A 22,777-nucleotide genomic window follows, 5' to 3' on the forward strand; every position below is an offset into this window, starting at 1 on the left:
GTGAGAGCAAGCTACGCGTTTGTTGACAGCAGTTTACTGACCGCAAGTGTGATCTTGTGTAACGTTTCGCACAATTTAAGCGAGTACACTTTATGACAACCTGAACAGCGGATGCAAAACAAGTTGTAAATGACTGAGCTGCCTGTATTTTGATGGACAGTGCCAGAGGAGGAAGAGGAGGCAAAAGAGGAAGAGGACGGAGAGGAAATCGTGATGGACAGGTGAGAGTTTGTAGTCCTATTAACTGAGATTGATCGTGTCCCATTATTTTTAATAGTTTGGACTCATGATACATCTGCATTGGCTGTCAGACAGGCAATAGCCTACGAGTGGTTAGTATGGTGAAGTGTAGGTCCTATATTTAAACCAGGGCTATAATTAGAGCTGTATTGGAGTGTGTGTGTGTTAACTGATGCCTTCCCCACTACTAGGACAGAGATGTCTCCCTGTCTAAATCCATGTCTTATGTGCTTCGCCATGGAGCCAACCAGATGGGTCTTCAGATGGGTACAGGTGAGCTTCCAATAATCTGGTCTAAGTAACACAAATATTCTTTTACTGATGCTTCCATTGTTGCTGACAACTTTGATAGCAAGCATGGACCCTAGACTTATTTTCCCATTTTAATACAGAGCTTTCATTACCTTTTTGGGGGGTTATTTTTTGCTGTGTGGTTGATTCAAACAAACATAAAAAGAGGATTGGCTACTTTAAAATGTGACAGTTATGAAGCTAGTTAGATAGTAGGATGCTTTATCTTATTATGTCCTCTTGGCTCATTCAGTTGATGTTTAACAAATGACTTAATTTGAACACATTGTTTGAGTCCATGCCTCCAACAAACAATTTCAAATGTTTGCAGGGAATTCTTGATTGAAGGCAAATCCACTGTGGAAATGTGACCATAGTTATAACCGCTGTCAACCCCATAGATGGCTTCCTGTTCGTGGAAGAACTCCTTGCTCACCCGCAGTTCCGCTCATACTCGGTGGAAGACATTGAGAGAGTTGTGGCCACAAATGACAAGCAACGTTTTAAGCTCCGTTCCCACCCAGAAGATGGTCGGCTGCAGATCCGAGCCAATCAGGGCCATTCAGTACAGGTATGCAGAGCAGTAAATCCACAGAGATGTGAGCACCTGTAGACTGTGAAAAGAGGATATTTCATTTTGTCTGCAGCCTTTCTTGTGCATTTGCTAAAATGAGAAATCTCCTTGTGATCTAGATAAATAAAAATAAAAACCCTAAAAATATACAGCAACACAGAGGATGGTGACTGTGTTGTTATCAGATGCCCAATCTGTCCTATATATTGACAGACAAGAAATTAAAGGAAAACCCTTACAAAAAGATTTTGTGGCTTTGAAAAAAATATGAGCAGGCCCTGTTGAATCCGAATTTTTTCTCAAGGTGACATAAGTAAAAGTTCCAAGTGACTCTGAAAGAAGGTTTTTTGTTGGAGTACTGATGTCAAAAGAGTCTGTCATAAATACTGCTCTGCTGGATAGTGTTTCAATAGGAACAATGTCAATACAGGTTGTCATCAACTAGTGAAACAATAAACAAAATGTTTACAAAAAACAAAAAAGTTATCCATTTAAAAGGAAAATATAGTTTTAATAAGTATAATTGGGGTTTGGGGAATAGGAAAAAGTAGCCACAGCTCTCATAGAAAATTATGTTTACTTGATTTTTTTTGTTCTTACTGAGTTGTTGAGAGGAGAATTTGTTACATAAACTGACATTTCAACCAAACAATGAGCCTCAAAACCAAACCATTTTTCTTTACCAGACTGAACAAGCCAATTTAAATCCTAAACTTTATTGTTCTCCAATTTTAAATGTTGTGTTAATCCTGGTTGCATTGCTGCTGCCAGGTTATGGATCTGGACCTGAAACCAGTTGTGGCTGGGTCTCTGGACTGCCCTGCAGAGGCTGTTCATGGCTCTTACCTCCACAACTGGAGCTCCATTCAGCAGCAGGGCTTGAGCCGCATGAAGAGGACACACATCCACCTGGCGTCAGGTCTGCCGGGGGAGGATGGCGTCATCAGTGGTACGCTTTGTGTGTGTCTGTGAAAAGCTTAACATCTAGAGAATTTATCCTACAGTGTTATTTGTTTTTCCACCAGGTATGAGGAAAGACTGTGACCTTGCTGTGTTTATTGATGTCCCCAAAGCCCTAGCTGGTAAGATTTGCTACTAATGACTGCTGTCTAATTCTCTGCATCCACCATGTATGTCTAGAACTCAGACTATTACACGTGTTTGATTTGTGTATGTGACTGTACAGATGGTATTGAGTTCTTCTGCTCAGAGAATGGTGTGCTGCTGACTGCAGGAGACACTGAGGGTAAACTTCTCCCTAAATACTTCAGCCGAGCCCTACGACTGAGGCCTACAAGTAGGGAAAAATATTAATCACACACACATACAACTTTGATTTCTTTCTTAGGAAACATGGATCGCAGGCCAATATGAACTTGTTCACTGATGTCACTTTTGTCCTGTGTTTTAGGGAGCATCCTTCCACTGCAGTAGCTGTACAGGAAACTGTTCTGTCAGTGGACTCATTTGACCATGTGAGCATCCCATGGTTAGTTGATGCTTGTCTTGGTCCTTTGGTAGCATTTGTTGTTCAGCAGCATCCTAGTGCAGCTACTTTGATGAGCGATTGGTGAATCCTTTAGAAACTGCTAAACCTTAGACTTGAATTAAACAGGATGTATGAGAGAAGCATCCATTGTTATTATCTGGCAATTCAACCAGAATATTCTGACAAATGTTCTGCTTTATTTATTTAGGTGTAAATATCTGGTTTTCTCTATCACTTTGTCTGTGCAACTCAACTATGGCACACAAAGATATTTAACAGCCAGGCCTTTAAATAAAGGACTCTTTGAAGGCATTCTGTTTGTGTGGTTAGTCATGTGACTGCGCATGGGAAAGCAAAGGATGCAGACTCTGTGGTTTAACGGACAGCCTTAACTGTAAGATATGGACACATGCACACGGCATGTGAGAGGAGATAATTGGATTGAAGCTTCCTGTGTAAGAAACAACAGAAAGTACAACCATGAGGAGAGAATACAAGAGAAAATGAGAACTGAACTGCTGTATTTATTTTAGTAAATGTTTGTTTATTCGCACATTTATGTGGTGAACATTTGATATTGGTATTTATTTTTGCAATAATATGGCTGCTGTAAAGTGACAATAATTTCTAATAAAAGTCTAAGTGAAGATGCGTTTGCAGCTCTAGACAAAAGTTTTCCATCCTGAGCAACCCTGATTACAATACTTGATAGAGTGAGCTGAAAAAGAGAAGTTGCAGCTGGCTGATTCGGCTGTTGATTTTACATTTCTCTGAGTTTGATTGTCAAGCCTGCTGATCCTGGAGCTGATGCCCAGCAGTTTGGCTCAGCAGCAGTCCATCCTGAAGGGAGGGGGCAAGTCAGCAGGAGGACGACTGGAGTCTCGAACTGTCTGGACGTGTTAAGTCTGCTTTCCACTGATGTAGCTTACAAATAACTGTGCGTCTCTGTGTCGAGAACAAGACCAGACCCCGATGGACGGAGAGGCTGGGTTTAAACTCATCTACAATGAACAGAATATCAGATTTTGACGTTCTTATCTTATTGCGGCTGCGTTTTCCACCTGTGTTTTCCACTGGTGAGACATATTGGAGGAATTGATGGGCTCTGAAGGATCAGTTTGTGTGTGTGTTTCAGTCTTAGAGAGCTTCATGGCCACCGGTCAGCTTGTGGAAGAGCTCCTCATTGAGCGTGTCGCTCTTCTCACGACTGCGCGTCGACATGAAAATGTAGCCTCCAATAAACTCATGAACGATTTTGCAGTCGGCAGTCACACAGCTGAAGGCAATGTTCACGTTCCCGTCAAACTCAATGGCCATCTGGATGAGTCAGAAACACACAGTTAAAAAAGGAAAGCTTAATTTGGGGAATGAAAAAATACGAGCAATAAAAATACACAGATAAAATAAGATGGTAACATTCTGATATATAGCTGTGGTTCCTGAAGTTCGTTCCTATGAGAAGTACTTATTTCACTGGTAGTATTAATGACGTTACCTATTCAGACACTTTATTGCCGCACTGTCAGTATGATTTGAGGAGAGTTAAGTGTGCAGCTAAATGAATTCTTGGTTTGTAGGTCAGTGTTCTCTTAGATTTACTCGTTTTGATTTGTGTAATAACATTATGACATAAGACATTGTGCATTTACAGAAGAGAACCACTGCAACTTTTCATGATCTAATTTTGCGACAGATAACTCTGGACACAAAAATGTTCAAATAATGATGACAGCAGCCTGGTGTGAGTCTGACCTGTCGTATGTCCCAGTTTACATTCCACTGCTTCATGTTGTTGTAGCGCCAGGTCTTGACCACATCACCCACTCCCAGGTCGATGCGGATCAGGCGGTTTGGGGCAATGCCCAGTACCTCGTCTTTTCGGCTACCCTTGAATCTGTTGGGCAAAAATACATTTTAGCTTCCTCACTAACTCCAAGTCATCTGTCAGGCTAGATGCAATTCAGTAGATGAATTTCTGAAAGTTGTAAAAGTTTGAGAAACTGTCTGAACAGGAACACTGTCTGTGTGATGTGAGGAACAGGCAGTTCCTGCTCCTGTAGTAATAGTGTTAACATATATAGTTTCACTTGAAGGGTTAAATATTCCCTTTTTTACAAGCTAGATTTAACCAAATTGATCATTCCTGCCCCTGAAGTTGAAAGGTAGCTTTGTTTTTGTGATTACAGCTGTATATGCTGTATCTTGAACTGCATATTTCCCTACATTAACATCTTTGCTTTTGTTATGTTGTTAAAGTATTCAGAACACTTGTAGCATATTTACAGATTTATGTCAACAGCTGGATGTAAGAGTAAGTGTCAGAGCCTTACATTAACCTTGTCACACTGAATTTCATATTTGATATGTTAATTGGCACAGAGTCAGTACTCAAAAACTTTTAATTAAACTTTAAACTTAACCTGACAACAACGTATGAGAGCCCAAAGTCTGGCAAGGCCTGCCAGATCTGCAGGAAACGCATCAGTGCATCTGTCAGTGAGAGCTGAGCCACGTTCTGGTATGCGTCCAGGATCCGAGGGGTCAGCTGGAAGAGAGAGCACAGGGTAAAAGGTCAGCCATAATTATAGTCTTGCTGCCTTGAGCAAGTTTTTGGAAAGTTTGAAGTTGCAGAACTGTTCAGTTAGCTCAGCAGCACAAAATCACTGTAAGGTTCTGCTGTTCAGAAAAACTTCCACACGGTATCCAGGATCACTAAATACCCTGCTGTAGCTGCATCTCAGCTGCTTTTTTTATGCCTTTTTGAGTTTGTGTGAAAAATCCTCCTCCTCCTGTACCTGTTTAGGTTTGTACTTCTTATGGTAGCGCGGGGATACCAGACTGTGAGTATTGATGCTTTCATCGCCGGCAGGTGCGTTGCCGTGGGAGTTGGTCTTCTGCATAGCCAGGAAGGATCGGATGCTCTGGATCTCACTCTGGAAACTGCTGTCTGCCAGACTTTTGCCTTTGGAGGCCAGCCGGCATGCAGCCATCCACTGAGCATACTGCTGCTCCTGCAGGGCCACAGACAAAGACAGAACAGAGAGAGAGAGCCAGGTGTGACTGTGGTCAGAGCTGAGATGGTGAGGCAAACACAAGACAGTTTGTCGCAGCTAGAGATGAGGTGAGATGTGTGCGTGGCCTCACGTTCTCACAGCGCAGATAGACCTCGTTCATGCCTTCAGGTGCCGGGATCAGGAGTCTGATAAGGAACTTCTGCGATGCAACGTTAACGTCTGGAGCCACCTCACATCCTGTTTGCAGGACGAAAATCAAAGCAAGGTTCAGTAACAAAATTTGACACTCATAAGCTAGCTGTAAAGAGGACCTACTGAGGAAAAGACAGAACTCTGACATGATGAACATTAAGTCGGACTTTGTTCTCACCTTGAGTTTACAACTGAAAACACTAAGCTGCATTCAATTATTTTTTAAGTGATTTGTTTGTTTTTAAAGATGCCTGAAGTAGTAGTATAATACTGATCTACTATTAGCAGCAACCACATTAACTTGTGTGCACTGAGGTCTCCTTGTAAGCATCACTTTATTGTGTATTTGGTCATTTCCAGGCAGCAATGGAAAAAAAAACAACAACCCAGAAAACATGAATTAAACGGCGATTAAATGGCCACCAACTGATAAATACTTAATGTTGATGGTGTGATGGCATGAAAATATCTCAATAATAAAAAATACAATTCAATACCTCTGAGGTTGATCTGTTGAATGGGCTCTCCAATGCTCTCCTCTTTGCTCTTGAAATAAGAGATGGAAGTATCCTGGAACTTAAACCAGTACTGTTTGTATCCCTTCAGCGTCAGCCTCTTGGGCCTGAAACACACAATCACGTTGCTCAATTTCATGACTTTCTGTTTTCAGGAGCAGAACAATTTAGAAAATTGAAAAATTACAAATGCATATGCATATATTTCAGGAAAGAGGAGCTTCATTGCTTCATTTAAACTCTGGTTGGAAAGTAAATCTCACCGGAATAACTTCAGATAGTCACTGAGTTCTGGGGCAGTCATATTTTCCTAGAAAAAAACACAATTTTTTTCAGCTGTTATAGTTGCAGTTCTTCTTAAAAGATCTTTGGTTCTGTCTGTATCATACATCCCCTGTGATATTATGTTTCAAATCATAGCATGTGTCAAACTGTTAAAGTGCAATGATAATATAATACATTATTACAAACAACAAACATTATTCCTGTCCCATAACATGAATTATGTCTGCTACAGGTCCTCCAGTCGCAATGACAGATAATGAAATAAAAGTAAATGTCTGACCAGCAACTCGGACGCGGAGCTGTTCTCTCCCTCCATCTTGACCTCCAGCGACATCAGGGCAGACTCCAGGTCGTCCATGGCTGCGTTGGTGCTCAGCATCTGGGGCTCCGACTGAGCCACCTTACTGATGTGGTACTGCATGAATGTAAAGGCAGAGACAGACTTAAGTATCTGTGTTGCAGGTGAAAAGTCAAACCGTGTGCTCATGCTGCGCCCTGCGGCCCTCCGAAGGATATATAGCTGATAAACTGACGAGTCCAGAATCATCTGTTTACTCAAATTAGTATGTAACTTGAACCAAGTTTTTGTAAAAGTGAGTTTATGTGTAACATTAAAGAAAAAAAATAACGCTCCAATAAAGCCTGCGTTACTCACATTGCCAAAGTGTGATTAATTGACCAAATCTGAAACTGACTCTGCATAGTACTGGGTGTTAACTGGTGTCTGTAATAAATATCTCCTACCTTGTTTGTATATAAGCAGAGGGACATTTGAATTTTAGAAATTTTTGACATTTTAGAGTTTCCTGAAGGAGATATCCCCTTCCTAAGCACCAAAACATGTATTTCCCCTTCAGCAGCTGTATTTCCTACCTGCAGAGCTCCGAAAAGCATCATCTCCTCCTCGGTGCAGTCGACATCCTCCAGCAGGATGGCCCAGCGAGCCTGTTCATACAGCTGGGTCAGACGCACAACATCGTACTGCAGGGCCAGAGAGGAATGGGAAGTGCGTGGTCAGAGGAGGAACACACTGTTTATATAGAAAAGCAATATGGCCACACACACAAACACACACCTTGGGCTCTATATCATAGAAGGCAGCGTATTTGAAACGTAGCCAGAGTCGGTCGTTTTCTTGGATGCCCTGCTGCATCAGACAACGGGATGAATCCAACCACCTGAGAGGAAGAGACACAGAATATGTGTTTATAATTAACATAATGCATTACAGATATGTTCATATATGTGTTAAAAAGCAGAAGAAAAGTATCTCTGAGAGCTATAATATAACTGTTTTGAGGCCCCGGCATAAATAAAGTTAATTCCTAAGGAAAAGATTACATTTTGGTATTACTTGCTATAAAAATATACAACATTTTGCCAAAATAGAAAAATAAAAGCATACAAATCCTCCCAAAACAGAAAAAAACTTGACTGATATGTTTATATGCATTCCCTTTGAGATATATTTTCCATTTCACAAATTTTTGCTGCTTGACTACTTACTTGTTATTAGACTACAGTTTAATTTATGCTGTTTCTCATTTTTCATGTCGCCTTTTCTTAAACATCTGACTTGGTTTGCATTGCAACAATGGCAAAATCAAGGCCAGTTTAAGCAGTCCATTGCATTTCACAGAGCCTAAAATTCCTACAAATTGCTTCAATGGACGTTTTCATAGCAGCAATTTTGACATTAATAGTTGGCCAATACAGATGTTACTAATTACATCATGGACAGTTGAATATTGTTATTTTTATAGCACATTTAAAGCAACACACCCAAAGTGCTTTCCATTTGAGATCAGAGATTAACATTACAAATTTACACAACTGACAACCAAGCAGCAACCTCAGAAAATGTTGAAAAATGAGGGTAATGCAGAAATGCCAAAACTGCAGTTCCTCGAATGGTCATTTGAGGCTTTCTTCAAAAACAAGTCCGTCCCCATAGACCTCCATGCTAAAATTCTCACTTTTACAACACAAGTAAATATGTTTACAGCCTTTTACAAGAGGCAATTTTGGTCTCTATAGCTAAAATCCCTGTTCATGACAACTGTATAAAAGGTGAATTTTTAAATAGGTCATCCATTTAATTCTGTCAAGGTTTAAAGTTTTGCAGAATTAAAAGTATGGCTGCTTTGAGTGACAGGTAGGGGTTTCATAGAAAAGTCTATGGCCCACCTCATCTCCACTGACACTCCCTCTCTTTGTTCAGCTTTGGATTATCTGGAAATTGGGAGGAGTCAGACTCTAATATCATGTGGACAGCTGGAGCCACCACTCAAAACTGTTGTTCAGGAAAGCTATAGGTGGTATCATGGAGGGTTTGTCCATCTATATATACAGTCTATGGTCAAGACTTTACCATGTTATAGAGAGACACCCAATAATCCATTTGACCAAGCACTTGGTCAAAGGGATCTTTTAACAAGAAGTCAACCCCAGCAGAACCAGGCTCAGAGAGGGTGGCCATCTGCCGCAACCAGTTGGGGTGAGGTGAGAGTGGAGAGACCTGAATGATACAACTCTCAGTCAGCTGTGAACTGTGATGTTGTAATAGACATTTGGTTAATACAGCATACCTGCCGTTGATATGGGCCTTGTCCACCACACTGGCGGGGCGGTACTGCTTGGCTATGACCTCAGGGGCAGGAGGAGGCTGAGTGACTGACAGCATCTTGTAGATGGCCTCCATCTGAGGTGAATCAACAAAGTGAGCTGGCATGCCGTTGTACAGACAGGGCCGGGACACTGCAAAGAAAGTAAGGCGGTTACAGTCAAGTTTTTCAGAAAGCCTATAATTAAATATCTGAATCTCTTATAGTTAGATAGACAGGACATGGCTAAATTTGTACAGTAACCTTTAGATAGTGAGGAGCAGCTTAATTAACTGTCTTGGCTGTCAGATGAAATTAGTTTATGCTAGTTGTATTTGAGATTTGTATAATTAATCTTCTTCACTGTGACTTGGGCCTCATCATCTCAGAGACTTAAGTGGTTATTTAAGATATTTACTTCTGAGATGATCCTATACATATTAATATGCTATGATTTGTCTAAAAAGCATCCCGGACAGTATAACATGTCCTGTATTGAAGATAGACTGCATTGGTTTAATATCAAAGCACATCTGAGGAAACCGAGACATGAATGAATGAAATCTATGATTCTGGAATTTTAAAACAAGTTTTTCAAGCCTTTCGCTATAACTAAATGGAAACGTTTGCTGAAAGCTATCATTTGTGGACATTATGGCTGTAGTGTAAATAAAGTGTGCTGAGTGTACCCGAGGAAAGGGGCACCTCGGTCAGGTCGTAGATCTCCTCAGCCAAGTCTTTGTCCTTCTTCTTCTTCTTCTCCTCCACAGGCCGAAGGAGGGAGAGCTCCTCAGGGTGTCGGATGTCTGTGGAGGTACAAGAGAGGAAATGGAAGCAACAGCAATTAGTTTTATTAATCACAATATGTTATGATACTGACAGACATATACTGAATACTGAAATAAATAGAGACACTAACCAATATTACAGCCTGACATGACCCTAGCACAGCATGTGGTTTTTAAGTTGCGTGAGCTGTTTGGTGGAGCTTTTATGTTCAACTTTACATCCTTGTGAGACTCTGTGGTGCCACAGTAGCGCGTCTGACTCCAGATCAGAAGGTTGTGTGTTCAAATCCTGTCAGGGTCAAGTTCTTTCTTTCTTCATGAAAAACCTCATAGAACTCAGCATCTGCAGTTGTAGTTGTATCTACTCAGATGAAAAGCAAAGTACATGTTTGATCAGATTAGATTCTGTTTTTTAATGGTAGTACATTCTGATAATCAGGTAAAGATAACTAGGTTGAGTAAGGTTCATTGCTTCATATGCCAAATACTTTGCGCCAAGGAACATGGCGATCCTACTACAAATCCATCGCTGTGGATGGATTTATTGGAAATCATACAACGACTGAGCAGCCTTGGCGGAGTACTGCGCTCTGAGTGCTTTTCCTGTGTCTTTTTTTTAAAAGCTGCCTGTCAACCCACATTTTAACATGATTTTTTCACACATTTGAACTCTTCTGTTTAATGGTAGTACATGCTGAAAAAGGAAGCTTTTATAACTACTTTAAATAAAGTCATTGTTAGCATTTTTAGGTCTGAGAGTTACAAACATAGCATACACACTGGGTACTCAGTTAAAGCTTGGTATTGACATCCCACCAACCCCTAAGTCTGTTTCTGTCATGAATTGGTGTTCTCATAAAGAAATAAATTACAAAAAGAAACTAAAACTTGCTAATAGTGAGCTTTTAAGAGCCCGAATGGTATTGGTTAACTGTATATGTTAATTGTATAGGATAGGCAATTGATTATTTCCAGTGCTGGGAAGACCAAAGCAGATCACTGCACCTGTTATGACTTTGTATGAGACTCTGTGGCGCAACGGTAGCGCGTCTGACTCCAGATCAGAAGGTTGTGTGTTCAAATCACGTCAGGGTCAGTTTGTTTATTTCTTCATGAGAAACTCTACGAAACCCAACATCTGCTGTTGTAGCTGATCAGAAAATAAATCAAACTGGACTCTGTTGCTTAATGGTCATGCATTCAAAACTTAGGTGAAAAAAAGATTGCTTTCATTGCTTCATATATCAAATGCTTTATGAAACAACAACAACAACAAAAAAAAATTTGGCCGTGTTGATTCACGCATTTTGACACTTGTATATTGGTAGTAAAAGGAAAAAGGAAAGGAAGAAATAGGAAAAAGGAAGCTCTTCTAACTACTTCAAATAATGTCATGGTCAGCATTTTCAAGTCTGAGAGTTACATAGTGTAAAAAAGTAGATCAGGCAGCAAATCAGAATCTAACATACAAGTATATTTATGCAGTTCCTGCATCACCAGCGTAATGCATGCAGGTTCCCATGGCAACACAACACAATGCAGTAGGCCTACTGCTACCACACAGCTTTGTTTAGTCAGATTACTAACATACAACTCAACTCAGGGTTTGCATATATAACACAGGATGTCATCAGGAGCGTTACGTCTCAGACTGTGAAAATAATGTCTTCTTCAGCAGTTTAGCTGTGCAGCATCGGTTACCATGGTGATCTAGCAGGGATAGAGCCAGCTTAGTGACACTGAAAACTTTAAGCTCAACCTTACTAACCCAGTAATCTTGCTTTGTTGTGCAAATCAAGATTGATATGATATGATATATAAGCTCCCAAAATATTGTCACTAATCATTGTCACACATTTTTGCCAAGCGTTTGTTCTGGTGCTGATGAAAGTAATGTTACAGACATGCAACACAATACTCCAGTGACTCTTTAACCAGTTTAAATTAGTTTTGCTTCACCAGCACAGCATTGTGTCGTTATACAATTATGAATCTACCAGCAGATTCTAAAAAGTCTGGGCCCTTTGTGTTGATGTTGGTGAGATCTGACCTGATCACTGCACCTGTAAGTTGCATATATGTGACTCTGTGGCGCAACGGTAGCGCATCTGACTCCAGATCAGAAGGTTGCGTGTTCAAATCACGTCAGGGTCAATATTATTACCTTCATGCACAAGATGGGGCACCTTAAAACCCCACAATGATGTTGAGTCTAACTGCCGATGCGGTACACCGTTGATGTAATAAAAGCTTATAATACAATAAAAGATTATAGTAATGATGTTGCTCTATTATAAACCATGAGTGCCCCTACCAGCGTGTGGTTCGTCAGAGCACCTGCCCACCACTTATCTGAGTCCTGAGTTTTATCTGGATATAACAATGTTTGTATGCAGCTACAGTAACCTGGTTATCTGGACCTGATTCTCACACAGCTGTGTGACACAAGCAGCAGTCAGCAGCTCTGGGATTTATGTACATAATTATTCACACATTGCCGTTACTGAATAATGAATACAGTGTAAGTCCTACATGCTATTTGGGGCTTCAGATCGACAACCCACTTCTTAGCACGTTTTTTCTCATGCATAGACATTTGAATGGCAAGCTCTCTGGAACTACTAAAGATAAAAGCATGAAACTTTCACTTGAATGCCACAATAATGAAGTATCCCTAATGTTACTTTTTTGTATCAATGCTGCAGTTTCCACAGACTCTGTGGCGCAACGGTAGCACGTCTGACTCCAGATCAGAAGGTTGCGTGTTCAAATCACATCAGAGTCAGTCCTTCTATTATTATGATGTGACTCTTGAAAAGATAATGTTGACGTACACCAAAATGCTACCTTGGTGCTACCATTTCCAACAATACATGCTTCAGCACAAACTGCATCTGAGAGATTGAAGGATCCTTGTGGAGGTTTTGACCTTCAGTAGCTCAATGGCTTTTCTACAAGTTGGTCTCATTCTGATTATCTTGCATATGAGCATGAGGACGCTTATACAGGCTACATTAATATAAGTGCAGCTACCAACGTCGTTACATTATTCCAGTGATCTACAAGTGGCAGTAGCACAACATGATATGCAGCAATGTGCCATCAGAGGCAGGGAAGAAAACTGCAAGGTTGTAAACACGGGAGTGAACAAAGCAGGATTTATGATACTTAATAAATTGTTTTTGCACGTGTTTTATGAGGATGAGGGTGCACTTGGCATGTTGGCCAAGGCTATATAAAATGCATTTTGGTGAGAAACACTTAAAGTTTTTTTTTGTTGTTGGTAGAGGGGGCTCTTTATGCCATTATATGAGGAAAGAGTAGAGGCATGACATGCAGCAAATGATTTGGCTGGCCAGAAATCAAACTGATGACTTGCTGCTGAGCGTGTTTGTGCATGTGGTGTGCACCTTAACCGCTCTAAGACAAAACAGCTTTTGTGTCTGCACATCTGGCATTTAATGTCACCTTTAATTACCTTAAGCTTTCTGTACATATTCAGTGTCACCTGTCTACTTGGCACTTTTTTGCACTACAGTATTTGTGCTGTTTTATACCTGTCTACATGCGTACATGTATATAACCTAATTATTTTTAAATTAATTTTATTTTTTGTGTATTTTGTATTGCACTGCTGCTGATTGCTGTGAGTTACCACACAAGTTATTTTTTAAATGTGTTTTACACAATGACAATAATGCCTCTATCTACTTTAAAGTCTTAAGGTTTTATTTTATTTATGTATTTGGTTGGGACAGTGCACATTAATGAACGCCTATTTATACAGCAATGGACATAAATATGCCAGATTATAGCAACAATGCTAATTTACATCCGCAGTCCCTAGGTAGCGTTAAGTCACAAAAACTTAATTTATTTTGTTTAGATCTTAAAAAACTTTGCCACATCCCTTTATCTGGAAATGAACTAGTTTATTTGACAACACAAAGTTAATATGTATTTTAATTACTGAATCTCAGTGAGTCTTTTGCATTATTTGCATCAGATAGGCACATAATCCCAAAGGGGAAGTCTTTGTTCTGTTTGATTGCAGCTGTAAGTAAAAGCAAACCCTAAAATACATGATATATACACCAGTCAGTCACATTATTAAAACCACTGACAAGTGAAGTGAGGCAGCACGTTAACACTGTTCACAGGAAAAATGGACAAGCAAATGGATCTAAACGGCGTTGACAAGTGCCAAATAGTGACGCTGAAATGACAGGATCCCCGTGTGCGTGTTCCTCCTTTTTATTTTGGAACTATTTGCTGCTTTAATACAAATCGTAGCTTTCTTAATTTGTGTCTTTGCACAGCCTAAGCTACTTTTCTGCTGACAGATTTCATTATTTCCCCCTTGCCTGCTGCTTTTCAAAACCCTTTCCAGTCTGCCGTCACCTCCTGGGGATTTCTGGTGAGGAATTGAGACCAAGAAGTGCCAGAATTAGATGAAATGAAAGCATGAAGCAGATGGCGAAGGTCTTGTTTTCTGGAAGAAGTGTCTGCATGCTGTTACAGCCAGTTACATGGCAACATATTAATGAGACACTTTTACACATCTCTGCGACCGACTGGGTCGTGAACGGCGATATTACAGCGCGAGTACTTTCAGTTAGGAAGACGACTGAGAGGGAGAGGTGAGAAAAGGGACAATTTTGAAAATGCTTTGGATGTCGTGGACACAGAAAGTATAAACACTATTGGAATTGAAGAGCAAAGCCAATAGATGTTTTAATATTAACATCAAATATCTAAATAAATAAAGGAAGAAAGTGAGAAGGCATGGAAGACAGCACTTACTGAGCATTCTGCAGATACCCATCACAGTCTGGAAGACAGGGCAGGAGAAGGAGGCCCGCAGCCTGAGGGTGATGCCGTTGGGCAGCCCCAGTTTCAGGGGCTTGTGTTGGGGCATGAAGAGGAGCCGGGCGTCAGCGTGGATGCCATATTTCTCCAGAGTCCAGGCTGTCCGCAGGAGCCACTGCTGCTTCTGCTCCCACCACAGGGCATGATCCGACCAGTCACGCTTGATTTCTAAGGACACACATAAAACTGTGACTAAAAACAGAGAGCTAATATCCATTTGTTTTCAGCACTGATGTAAGGAACCGGTAGTTGTCTTCTTTGATCACAATGACACTGAAACTCGTCTTTAATAACCTTTTAATAATGATACATTTTAGTTACTTTTAATGGCATTTTAAGGAGAGAACTAATGGAAAGATTAAACATTCATGGCTTTTTAATGGACTTTTTGCACCGCTTGTTTGAACAAAAGTCACAAAGCGAAATTTCTCTATTAAATCGATTTTTCACATGTAAATCTCTAAAGTGGCATCGGTACACGTCAGTTATTCTGCTGGCCATTAATCTGACAGCTAGAACAAATGCTGTGAACTGACACCCTCCCATGGATGTTTGGCTTCAGTGGTATTCAGTGTGATGGACCAGTTTACTGACTCAGACTCTGATCGTGGAGGACGGTGATGAAGTGCTAAATATGAATCATCTTTATTTGTTTGTTGCTCATCATTGATGAAAAAAAACTCCGCTGTTGCTATTTTATGACTTATTTTGTGACTTTGGTAATCAGATAATGTCATGATGGTAATCAGAGAGTGAAACCGTCCTCCCCCTGCTGTCACTTCTTGACCCCATCACACATTTGCTCTTGATCACTGTCTTCTAGAGCTGTGATCTCACCATCTTTTACTCTTTAACGTTGTAAACTCTGCTCCTAGACCCCAGCGATCATAGTTGTATTTAAATCCGGCCCCCCAGCCTTGACCATCATATAAAATGTGATGCTTTGCTAATGTTCTGTGTCGGCTTGCCTTCATAGACCCCCTCTCTGTGGCTGTAAACCCACCGTATGCCAGAACAACAATAAAGCACCTCACTGCAGCAAACGCTGGATTAGGACTACAACAGTTGTGTTATGCTGGAATGCATTGTGTTGAAATGTGCTTTAAATACTACAAATACTGCAGTACAACAAAATCATGCACATAGATCTCTATAATAAAGTAGAATTATCACCTTTCTGACAGTTTCAACAAAGAAAAAGAAATTAAGCCAAATGAAAATTGAAATTTACTGTAGGGCTGCTGACTCGGATTGCATTTCATTCCTACCAAATAAAAAAGCCAACATCCAATTACAGAAGGTGCTCAGTAGTGCATCAACATACTCATGAATTTTACTAATAATGTAACTGATTATTACACAGCGCTAATGTCATTAATCCCTGTAGCAGTTAAGAAGTTGTCTTGTTCACTGTTTAACCTGGACTTTGATGGAGGAGCGGACAGTTCTCAATTATTCACACTAATTAGTTAAACTCCTGAGGGGAGGAATACACCTCCTCAGCTCTCTGAAGGTCTCTTATTTCAACAAAGCATTGTCTTATTTTGTAAACCTTGGCTCAACACCAGTTAACCAACTTTCTGATCAGAGTTGGAGGGTTTTCACGTCCATGCTGGCCTGTGAATTAATGTTAAATTAACAGCTGACGGTCTGTAAATAACTTCAAAACTTAAGACTAATAAACCATAGTTTCTTGTTTTCTGTTTATATAGAACAGTTCCAATGTGGATGTGGAGGATTTGGATTTGGTGGAGCTCATCTGAGTAACAAGTGTAACATCATATAGCTGGTGTTAGCCAGTTAAACATTTTTGTTATCAAGTACGCAAATGGAAACATGCAATAATTAGTTGTTTAAATGCAATCCATACTCATTAAAATTCAATTAATATGCAATCTATTAGCACTGTGTGCCTTGCACAACATTGTTGATGACAAATTAACTGAAATAAATAAGCATTCAGGGTAGTTAAAACAATCCTTGCTGTGTTTTATGCAACTGAATCTTACTCTTGTTGCTCTTCTTAAGCAACAGTCTTCTTGGTAAGAGAGTCCATATACACTTATTAACCAATTTTACCTCACTATCATTGCACTGTCACAGCAATACTGGGAAATTACCACCACCAGTTGTCAGTGTTTCTGTCCAGCTGACCTGAGTTGATCACTGCACCTGTTGTTGCTATCGCTGACTCTGTGGCGCAACGGTAGCGCGTCTGACTCCAGATCAGAAGGTTGCGTGTTCAAATTACGTCAGGGTCAAAATGTTTGTTTCTTTATGAGAAAGCACAATATGTTGAAGTCTGTTGTGCTTATAAACAACACTGCTAGGGAGTAAGTCTTTACAAAATAATGTAAACATATTACATGTGAGTGTAAGTCAGTGATGTAATCCATTACTCTTTCTAAGTTTAGGAATCACATGACAAGTATGGTTTAATTTTCAGGCAGTATTATCTACTGCCAGTACCATCTTGATTCTCTTTGACATATAACTGAGCTTCACTTTTGCCACAACATGTTTACATGAAACACTTTTTAGTCTAGTTGTCACCGTCTTCATAGTAAGAGACTCCATATACTCTGAAACTAAATATAACGGCAGACACAAAACATCTGTCACTAAAACAGAGTTAATATTCTTTAGCTTCAAGCACCGATGTGTGAAATCTGTAATTTGACACTGAATGACACTGAATCCTCTAATTTTATGCCTTAAATGCTCTAAATCAACACACCACTGTGTTGTTACAATGCTGTGAATTTACCACCACAAGTGGTCAGTGATCAGCTGATAGACAGCTGACTACTGCCCCTCTAGTTGATATGTATAAGACTCTGTGGCGCAACGGTAGCGCGTCTGACTCCAGATCAGAAGGTTGCGTGTTCAAATCACGTCAGGGTCAACATGTTTACCTCTTTGTAAGGAAAGCAACAATATGTTGAAGTCTGTTGTGCTTATATAAACATCCCTGCTAGGGAGTGATTCATGTAAATGTGTTATCTTTGAGTGTAATTCAGTGATGTAACCCATTACTCTTCCTAAATTTGGGAATCACATGACAAGTATGGTTTAATTTTCAGGCAGTATTATCTACTGCCAGTACCATCTTGATTCTCTTTGACATGTAACTGACCTTCACTTTTGCCACAGCATGTTTACATGAAGCACTTTTTAGTCTAGTTGTCACCAACTGTCTTCATAGTAAGAGACTCATACTCTGAAACTAAATATAACGTCAGACACAAAAACATCTGTCACTAAAAGCGGACAGAGTAAATATCCTTCAGTTTCAAGTGCTGATGTGTGAAATCGGTAATTTTCTTTAATCAGAATGACACTGAATGCTCTAATTTTATGCCTTAAATGCTCTAAATCAACATACCATTGTGTTGTTATAATTTTGTGGATTTACTACCATGAGTGGTCAGTGATCAGCTGATCACTGCACCCTGTATTTCTGTATATGTGACTCTGTGGCGCAACGGTAGCGCGTCTGACTCCAGATCAGAAGGTTGCGTGTTCAAATCACGCCAGGGTCAAATTGTTTACTTCCAAACTAAAAATCTCAATATGCTGACCTTTGTTTTGTTGTACTTTAATACAGTATGGGGGAAAGTCATTTCAAAATAATGTTTATCTAATAAAGTAAATAAGTCAAAGCCTGACTTTCAAAAAAAGTAACAACAGAAGTGTAACCTATTCCTGTTCTTGAGTAATGACCCCGACACTGCATATCGAACACTAATCAGTTCTGTCACAACAGGAGAATTTAGACTTGTTCTAGCTACAGACTCTAACCAGTTTGTCAAGAGTGAAAGAAACAAAAATGGACTCATGCAATGATAGTACATCTCACTCTAAATAGGAGTGTGGTTTATTCAAATTGTGTCGGGGCCAATGTGTTTGTTTATGCATGAAGAGCCTCAGTATGTTGAACTCCGTCATACTGAATAAGTGCAATCACACATGTAGTACATAACAAATGCTAATCAGTTTATGAAAACAAATGAACCAAATGTGCCATGCCATGCAGTTCAATTAAAAAGTCTTGCCCTGTATTTGTGATATCAACAATAAATTTACATTAATAGACTAGGCAGACTGTCTGTGTTGGTCCCACCAGATAATGGACAAACCTGGGACTTTGTGCACCTGTTAATATAAACTATGTGACTCTGTGGCACAACGGTAGCGCGTCTGACTCCAGATCAGAAGGTTGCGTGTTCAAATCACGTCAGGGTCAATATCTTATGCTTCACCAGCTGTTTAGTGTCATGGTACTGTACTCCACACTTTCACACGTCTAAGTCATCACAGTCCGCAGATCTTCTCTCTCAAGAGTTTTCTTGTCAATTAACCACTACTAGTAGATGCCCTCCCTGCTTTACCAGCCCAAAAGAATTCGCTTAAATGCTACACAACAGCAGAAGAACCAGTAGTGATCTAAGTCAAACTCACAGCCCACTGCTTCCAGGTGAGCCATTGAGAATGAACAGCTGCCATTATTTACTTTATAGAGCCGTCTCTGGAAACTCTAAGATGTGTTATTCACGAGCTACACTTAAAAAAGTTCTGCTGTTTGCTGCAAGAGTGAACACAAGAGTCTTCATGCACTCCCAGCGTATGAAGAACTGAAGATCCAGTGAGTTACTTTAACACTGATTGCAATGTCACCACAAAAACAGGAAAACCTCAGTGTTAGCACATTATGCCTCTAATGTAGCCTATGTTACTATTAGCTTTGATCATAGACCGACAGGTCAGAGCTCTGTAGAAACTGTAACGCTAAAGGACATTTAGAGAGGTTGGAAACTTTAAGATCAATTTGAAACCAATAAACAAAGACTGGATGGGTTACTGTGTTTTCACGTCCCGTTTATTTCTCTCCTGCACTCTGCGCTCATATATGACGCATTTTAATGCAGCAGAATGTCCAATAAAGCTGTTCTCAATTTTGTCTATTTACCTGTTTCTGTTGTCAGACAAAAAACAAGAATGAAATAGAGACACAGCCCATTCACACCACATGTTAACCAATTACTCACTTCAGCGATATTTCCAAGTTGCGGCTCTGCAAGACTACACTACTGATTTTAAAACCACGTCATTGTCTGACAAACTCTCCAAACATATGAGTTAAAAAAAACCCAACTGTGCAGTGAATTTAGAGATATTTCCAAGTAAAATGTTCACACTCTCACACACTTATTCACATCTGTGCAGTGAACTGTTTTGATCCATGCTGTCAATCACGGACTCAGAGAGTGTCTTCTTCCTGAAGAGGGCGTGGTCAGAAGCAGCTCAGCAGCATTTAGAGCTACAGACACTGAAACAGCTCATTTAGAACAGAGCTGAAACAAGAGGTTATGTAGTCATGGTAAAATAAACCATCTTTGCAGTATTTTGAGCTGAACATTGAAGGACCCATTCTGAGGACATGTGAGAAACTCATTAATTTGCTGAAAAGGGCACAATATGGGACTTTTAAAACATGTAGTGGGTGACAGTTAACATAAAAAACTGGATATTAATGTCCATCCATCCATCCATTATCTATACACCGCTTAATCCTCATTAGGGCCGTGGGGGGGCTGGAGTCTATCCCAGCTGACTTGGGGCGAAGGGGATATTAATGTTGTGTCAGAAATTTGATTGTGACTTGTTGCTATTGCCAGAAACCATTTTTGTTTTTACTTCTGCATGGGGAGTAAGAGACTTTATGAAATGTTGTGGTCTGATTGATGAATTAAATCACTATAAAACAAGCATTAGTTGCGTGCAATGCTATCAAGTATTACCTGCACATTACACGTGAATTCACATGTAAATAATAACCTATGAAAAGCCTATCTTAGCCTATGCAGTGTCAGAGAGAAAAACTAACAGATTAAGACAGACAGTGTGACGTACGTGTCTTTTCCACCAGCTTGAGGATAACCCCTCCGACGTGGAGGTCAGAGGCTACGCTGATGGTGACAGGTGGGGCATCAGACCCCAGGTCCTCCACTGTGACTGACAGGTCCCACGCCGCCATGCTGGGAGAAAGAGAAGAAGAAGAGAGAGTGAGAGATAAATCCAGGAGACAGTTCTGACAGAGCAGAGTCGACAGCAGAGGAAAATAAAGCAGGAGAGACAAACATGGGTAGAGTGAAGCAGTGAAGGAAAGGACAGCTTCAGAAACATTGTCCAGCCGATAAACTAAAATGAAAGGATGCTCAGCAAGTGCTCTATTATGCGTGACAAATGTCTTTGTGTGTGTTTTTGTTTAGCACAAATACGTGACAGCTAAGACAAAGACATGGAGAATGTGAACAAGACTTGTAATTTATCATTTCAGCGAAATCATTCTTCTTAATTAGTTTCTCTTCACTTGGATTAAACTGCGAACATCAGGTCTGACATGAAAAGTGCTCAGACGTGTTGTGAAGAGTTATTCGGTGATAATTATTTCATAAATGTCAGACGTGTGCAATTATGCACTTTGATGCATTAGTAAGTGGTTTATTTGGCTAAAAAATACATTTGAAAATGCTCTGAAAACAAGATCATAACATTTCAGAACAACATTGAAATGTGAAATATGAAAGATAGCTTCACTTCATTTACATCTTAATGTTTCCTGCATTTATTTCATGAGGGTATGAAAATGATGACCACACATGTTTATAAGTCATTTTCAAGGATAAAACTGCTGTGAAAGTTGAACTGACGATGCTCTAACTGTAAAAACTAAACTATATTTTAGAACATATGGCACATAAGATATGAAATGAGACAGAGAAAGGATAGATGACCTGTCAGTCAGACTTCTGCCAACCAGCTGTCAGAAAAGAGACTTTTAACCATTATTCAGTATCACATGATGCTGAGTAACAAACACACACACACACACACACACACACACACACACACACACACACACACACACACACACACTGGATGGCATGTCCAGTTTGATGAGCACTTCCTATTTCTGACTTGAACTATCACCATGGACGCACACTTCCGCTTTCTGGCCTGCCCAAGGCAAAAAGTTCAACCAATGCTGATACAGTCTTCTCCTGAATGTGTATGAAAGTGTAAACCCATCTTAAAGATATTACATTTCAGGATTAAAACGTGTCTTTTTTTCCCCCACAGATGGACATTTTCAAAGACTTTTACAGTCAGTGACAAGTTAAGATGATAACTGCACCCACAGTTATCCACACCTCTTTTGAAGGCATAAACTACTTCAATTGCATGTTTTTAATTATAAATTCTGATCTGTGACCAATTAACTCTTTTACATGCCATTTTATAGAGTGATTTGACCTAATAAACGACCGTTGATGTGCATATTTCTTCTCATGCATACATGCCCTTCCCTAACTCTCCTCATGCTTTCTCTCATGCTATCACACGTCCACAGACACACACTTCGAAAGACAATACCGTCAGTCTTCTCTGTCCAAGGTTTTCGGAAATGCAAACTGGGGGACCCCTGTGCCTTTGTCAAGGTCTCTGAAGAAGTTTCCCAGGTTTTCTGTGAGAATGTGCTGCAATTTCACCCCTCCAGGGCTGGGCCGGTTGTGGTCTGTGGAGCTGTGTCTCTGCTGCTTGTGTCACCCCTGTCAAGAAAGGCTTGTTCCTTTTTTTGTCAGTTTCCGTCAGGCGGAAATGTGAAAAGGGTTCAAGTTTTGACTGACAGGCCGTGAGAGTGTTACATATTAGGCAAAATGTGTGAATGTGTGAACAGCATATGTGAGAAGAAAGGGACATAACATAGACAGAAAACGCATTAGAATTAGTAATATTGTAGTATTTTTTTGTAAGGTGAATTTACATTTTATATAATTTTGTAGACTTTTAAGTGTAATATTTAAAATACTGTGATAAATTCACATAATAGATAATACTGTAGGGTGTTAAGTT

General features: G+C 40.0%; 2 protein-coding genes and 7 non-coding genes across 10 annotated transcripts; 8 read left to right on the top strand and 1 right to left on the bottom strand.

Moving 5' to 3' along the window:
* Positions 1–2: 2 nt before the first annotated feature.
* On the top strand, positions 3–2,906 carry trpt1 (tRNA phosphotransferase 1). 2 transcript variants are annotated; one of them, XM_035953624.2, is made up of 7 exons: positions 3–221; positions 432–513; positions 933–1,102; positions 1,877–2,054; positions 2,131–2,187; positions 2,292–2,402; positions 2,517–2,906. In XM_035953624.2, exons 1-7 carry the CDS (start codon positions 153–155, stop codon positions 2,537–2,539), a joined length of 690 nt encoding a protein of 229 aa, XP_035809517.1. In that variant the 5' UTR covers positions 3–152; the 3' UTR covers positions 2,540–2,906. The 2 variants fall into 2 exon arrangements, with proteins under 2 accessions (XP_035809517.1, XP_035809520.1); XM_035953627.2 differs by having other exon boundaries at positions 2,292–2,351.
* Positions 2,907–3,117: 211 nt separating this feature from the next.
* On the bottom strand, positions 3,118–22,483 carry fermt3b (FERM domain containing kindlin 3b). Its single transcript, XM_023281977.3, has 15 exons — positions 22,298–22,483; positions 20,774–20,898; positions 14,795–15,028; positions 9,893–10,009; positions 9,189–9,357; positions 7,676–7,778; positions 7,474–7,581; positions 6,881–7,015; positions 6,579–6,625; positions 6,298–6,422; positions 5,739–5,845; positions 5,390–5,605; positions 5,015–5,139; positions 4,347–4,488; positions 3,118–3,911 (listed from the first exon to the last, which is right to left on the bottom strand). Exons 2-15 carry the CDS (start codon positions 20,895–20,897, stop codon positions 3,732–3,734), a joined length of 1,932 nt encoding a protein of 643 aa, XP_023137745.2. The 5' UTR covers position 20,898; positions 22,298–22,483; the 3' UTR covers positions 3,118–3,731.
* On the top strand, positions 11,016–11,087 carry trnaw-cca (transfer RNA tryptophan (anticodon CCA)). Its single transcript has one exon. It is a non-coding gene; the product is annotated as a tRNA-Trp (tRNA).
* On the top strand, positions 12,074–12,145 carry trnaw-cca (transfer RNA tryptophan (anticodon CCA)). Its single transcript has one exon. It is a non-coding gene; the product is annotated as a tRNA-Trp (tRNA).
* trnaw-cca (transfer RNA tryptophan (anticodon CCA)) lies at positions 12,705–12,776 on the top strand. The gene has a single exon. It is a non-coding gene; the product is annotated as a tRNA-Trp (tRNA).
* trnaw-cca (transfer RNA tryptophan (anticodon CCA)) lies at positions 17,050–17,121 on the top strand. The gene has a single exon. It is a non-coding gene; the product is annotated as a tRNA-Trp (tRNA).
* trnaw-cca (transfer RNA tryptophan (anticodon CCA)) lies at positions 17,694–17,765 on the top strand. Its single transcript has one exon. It is a non-coding gene; the product is annotated as a tRNA-Trp (tRNA).
* trnaw-cca (transfer RNA tryptophan (anticodon CCA)) lies at positions 18,331–18,402 on the top strand. The gene has a single exon. It is a non-coding gene; the product is annotated as a tRNA-Trp (tRNA).
* Positions 19,035–19,106, top strand: trnaw-cca (transfer RNA tryptophan (anticodon CCA)). The gene has a single exon. It is a non-coding gene; the product is annotated as a tRNA-Trp (tRNA).
* Positions 22,484–22,777: the final 294 nt, after the last annotated feature.

The sequence above is a fragment of the Amphiprion ocellaris genome, chromosome 13 (assembly GCF_022539595.1).
Source record: "Amphiprion ocellaris isolate individual 3 ecotype Okinawa chromosome 13, ASM2253959v1, whole genome shotgun sequence".
In the NCBI taxonomy this organism is placed as follows: Eukaryota; Metazoa; Chordata; class Actinopteri; family Pomacentridae; genus Amphiprion; species Amphiprion ocellaris.

Excerpts from the sequence above, each read along its gene's own strand:
- fermt3b (XM_023281977.3), bottom strand. The coding sequence starts at position 20,897 with ATGGCGGCGTGGGACCTGTCAGTCACAGTGGAGGACCTGGGGTCTGAT. Across the intron at positions 5,140-5,389 it reads AGAAGTACAAACCTAAACAG|CTGACCCCTCGGATCCTGGA; the intron begins GTACAGGAGGAG and ends TCTCTCTTCCAG. Across the intron at positions 4,489-5,014 it reads CTCTCATACGTTGTTGTCAG|ATTCAAGGGTAGCCGAAAAG; the intron begins GTTAAGTTTAAA and ends TTTGCCCAACAG.
- trpt1 (XM_035953624.2), top strand. The coding sequence starts at position 153 with ATGGACAGTGCCAGAGGAGGAAGAGGAGGCAAAAGAGGAAGAGGACGG. Across the intron at positions 1,103-1,876 it reads ATCAGGGCCATTCAGTACAG|GTTATGGATCTGGACCTGAA; the intron begins GTATGCAGAGCA and ends TGCTGCTGCCAG. Across the intron at positions 2,403-2,516 it reads CCTACGACTGAGGCCTACAA|GGAGCATCCTTCCACTGCAG; the intron begins GTAGGGAAAAAT and ends CCTGTGTTTTAG.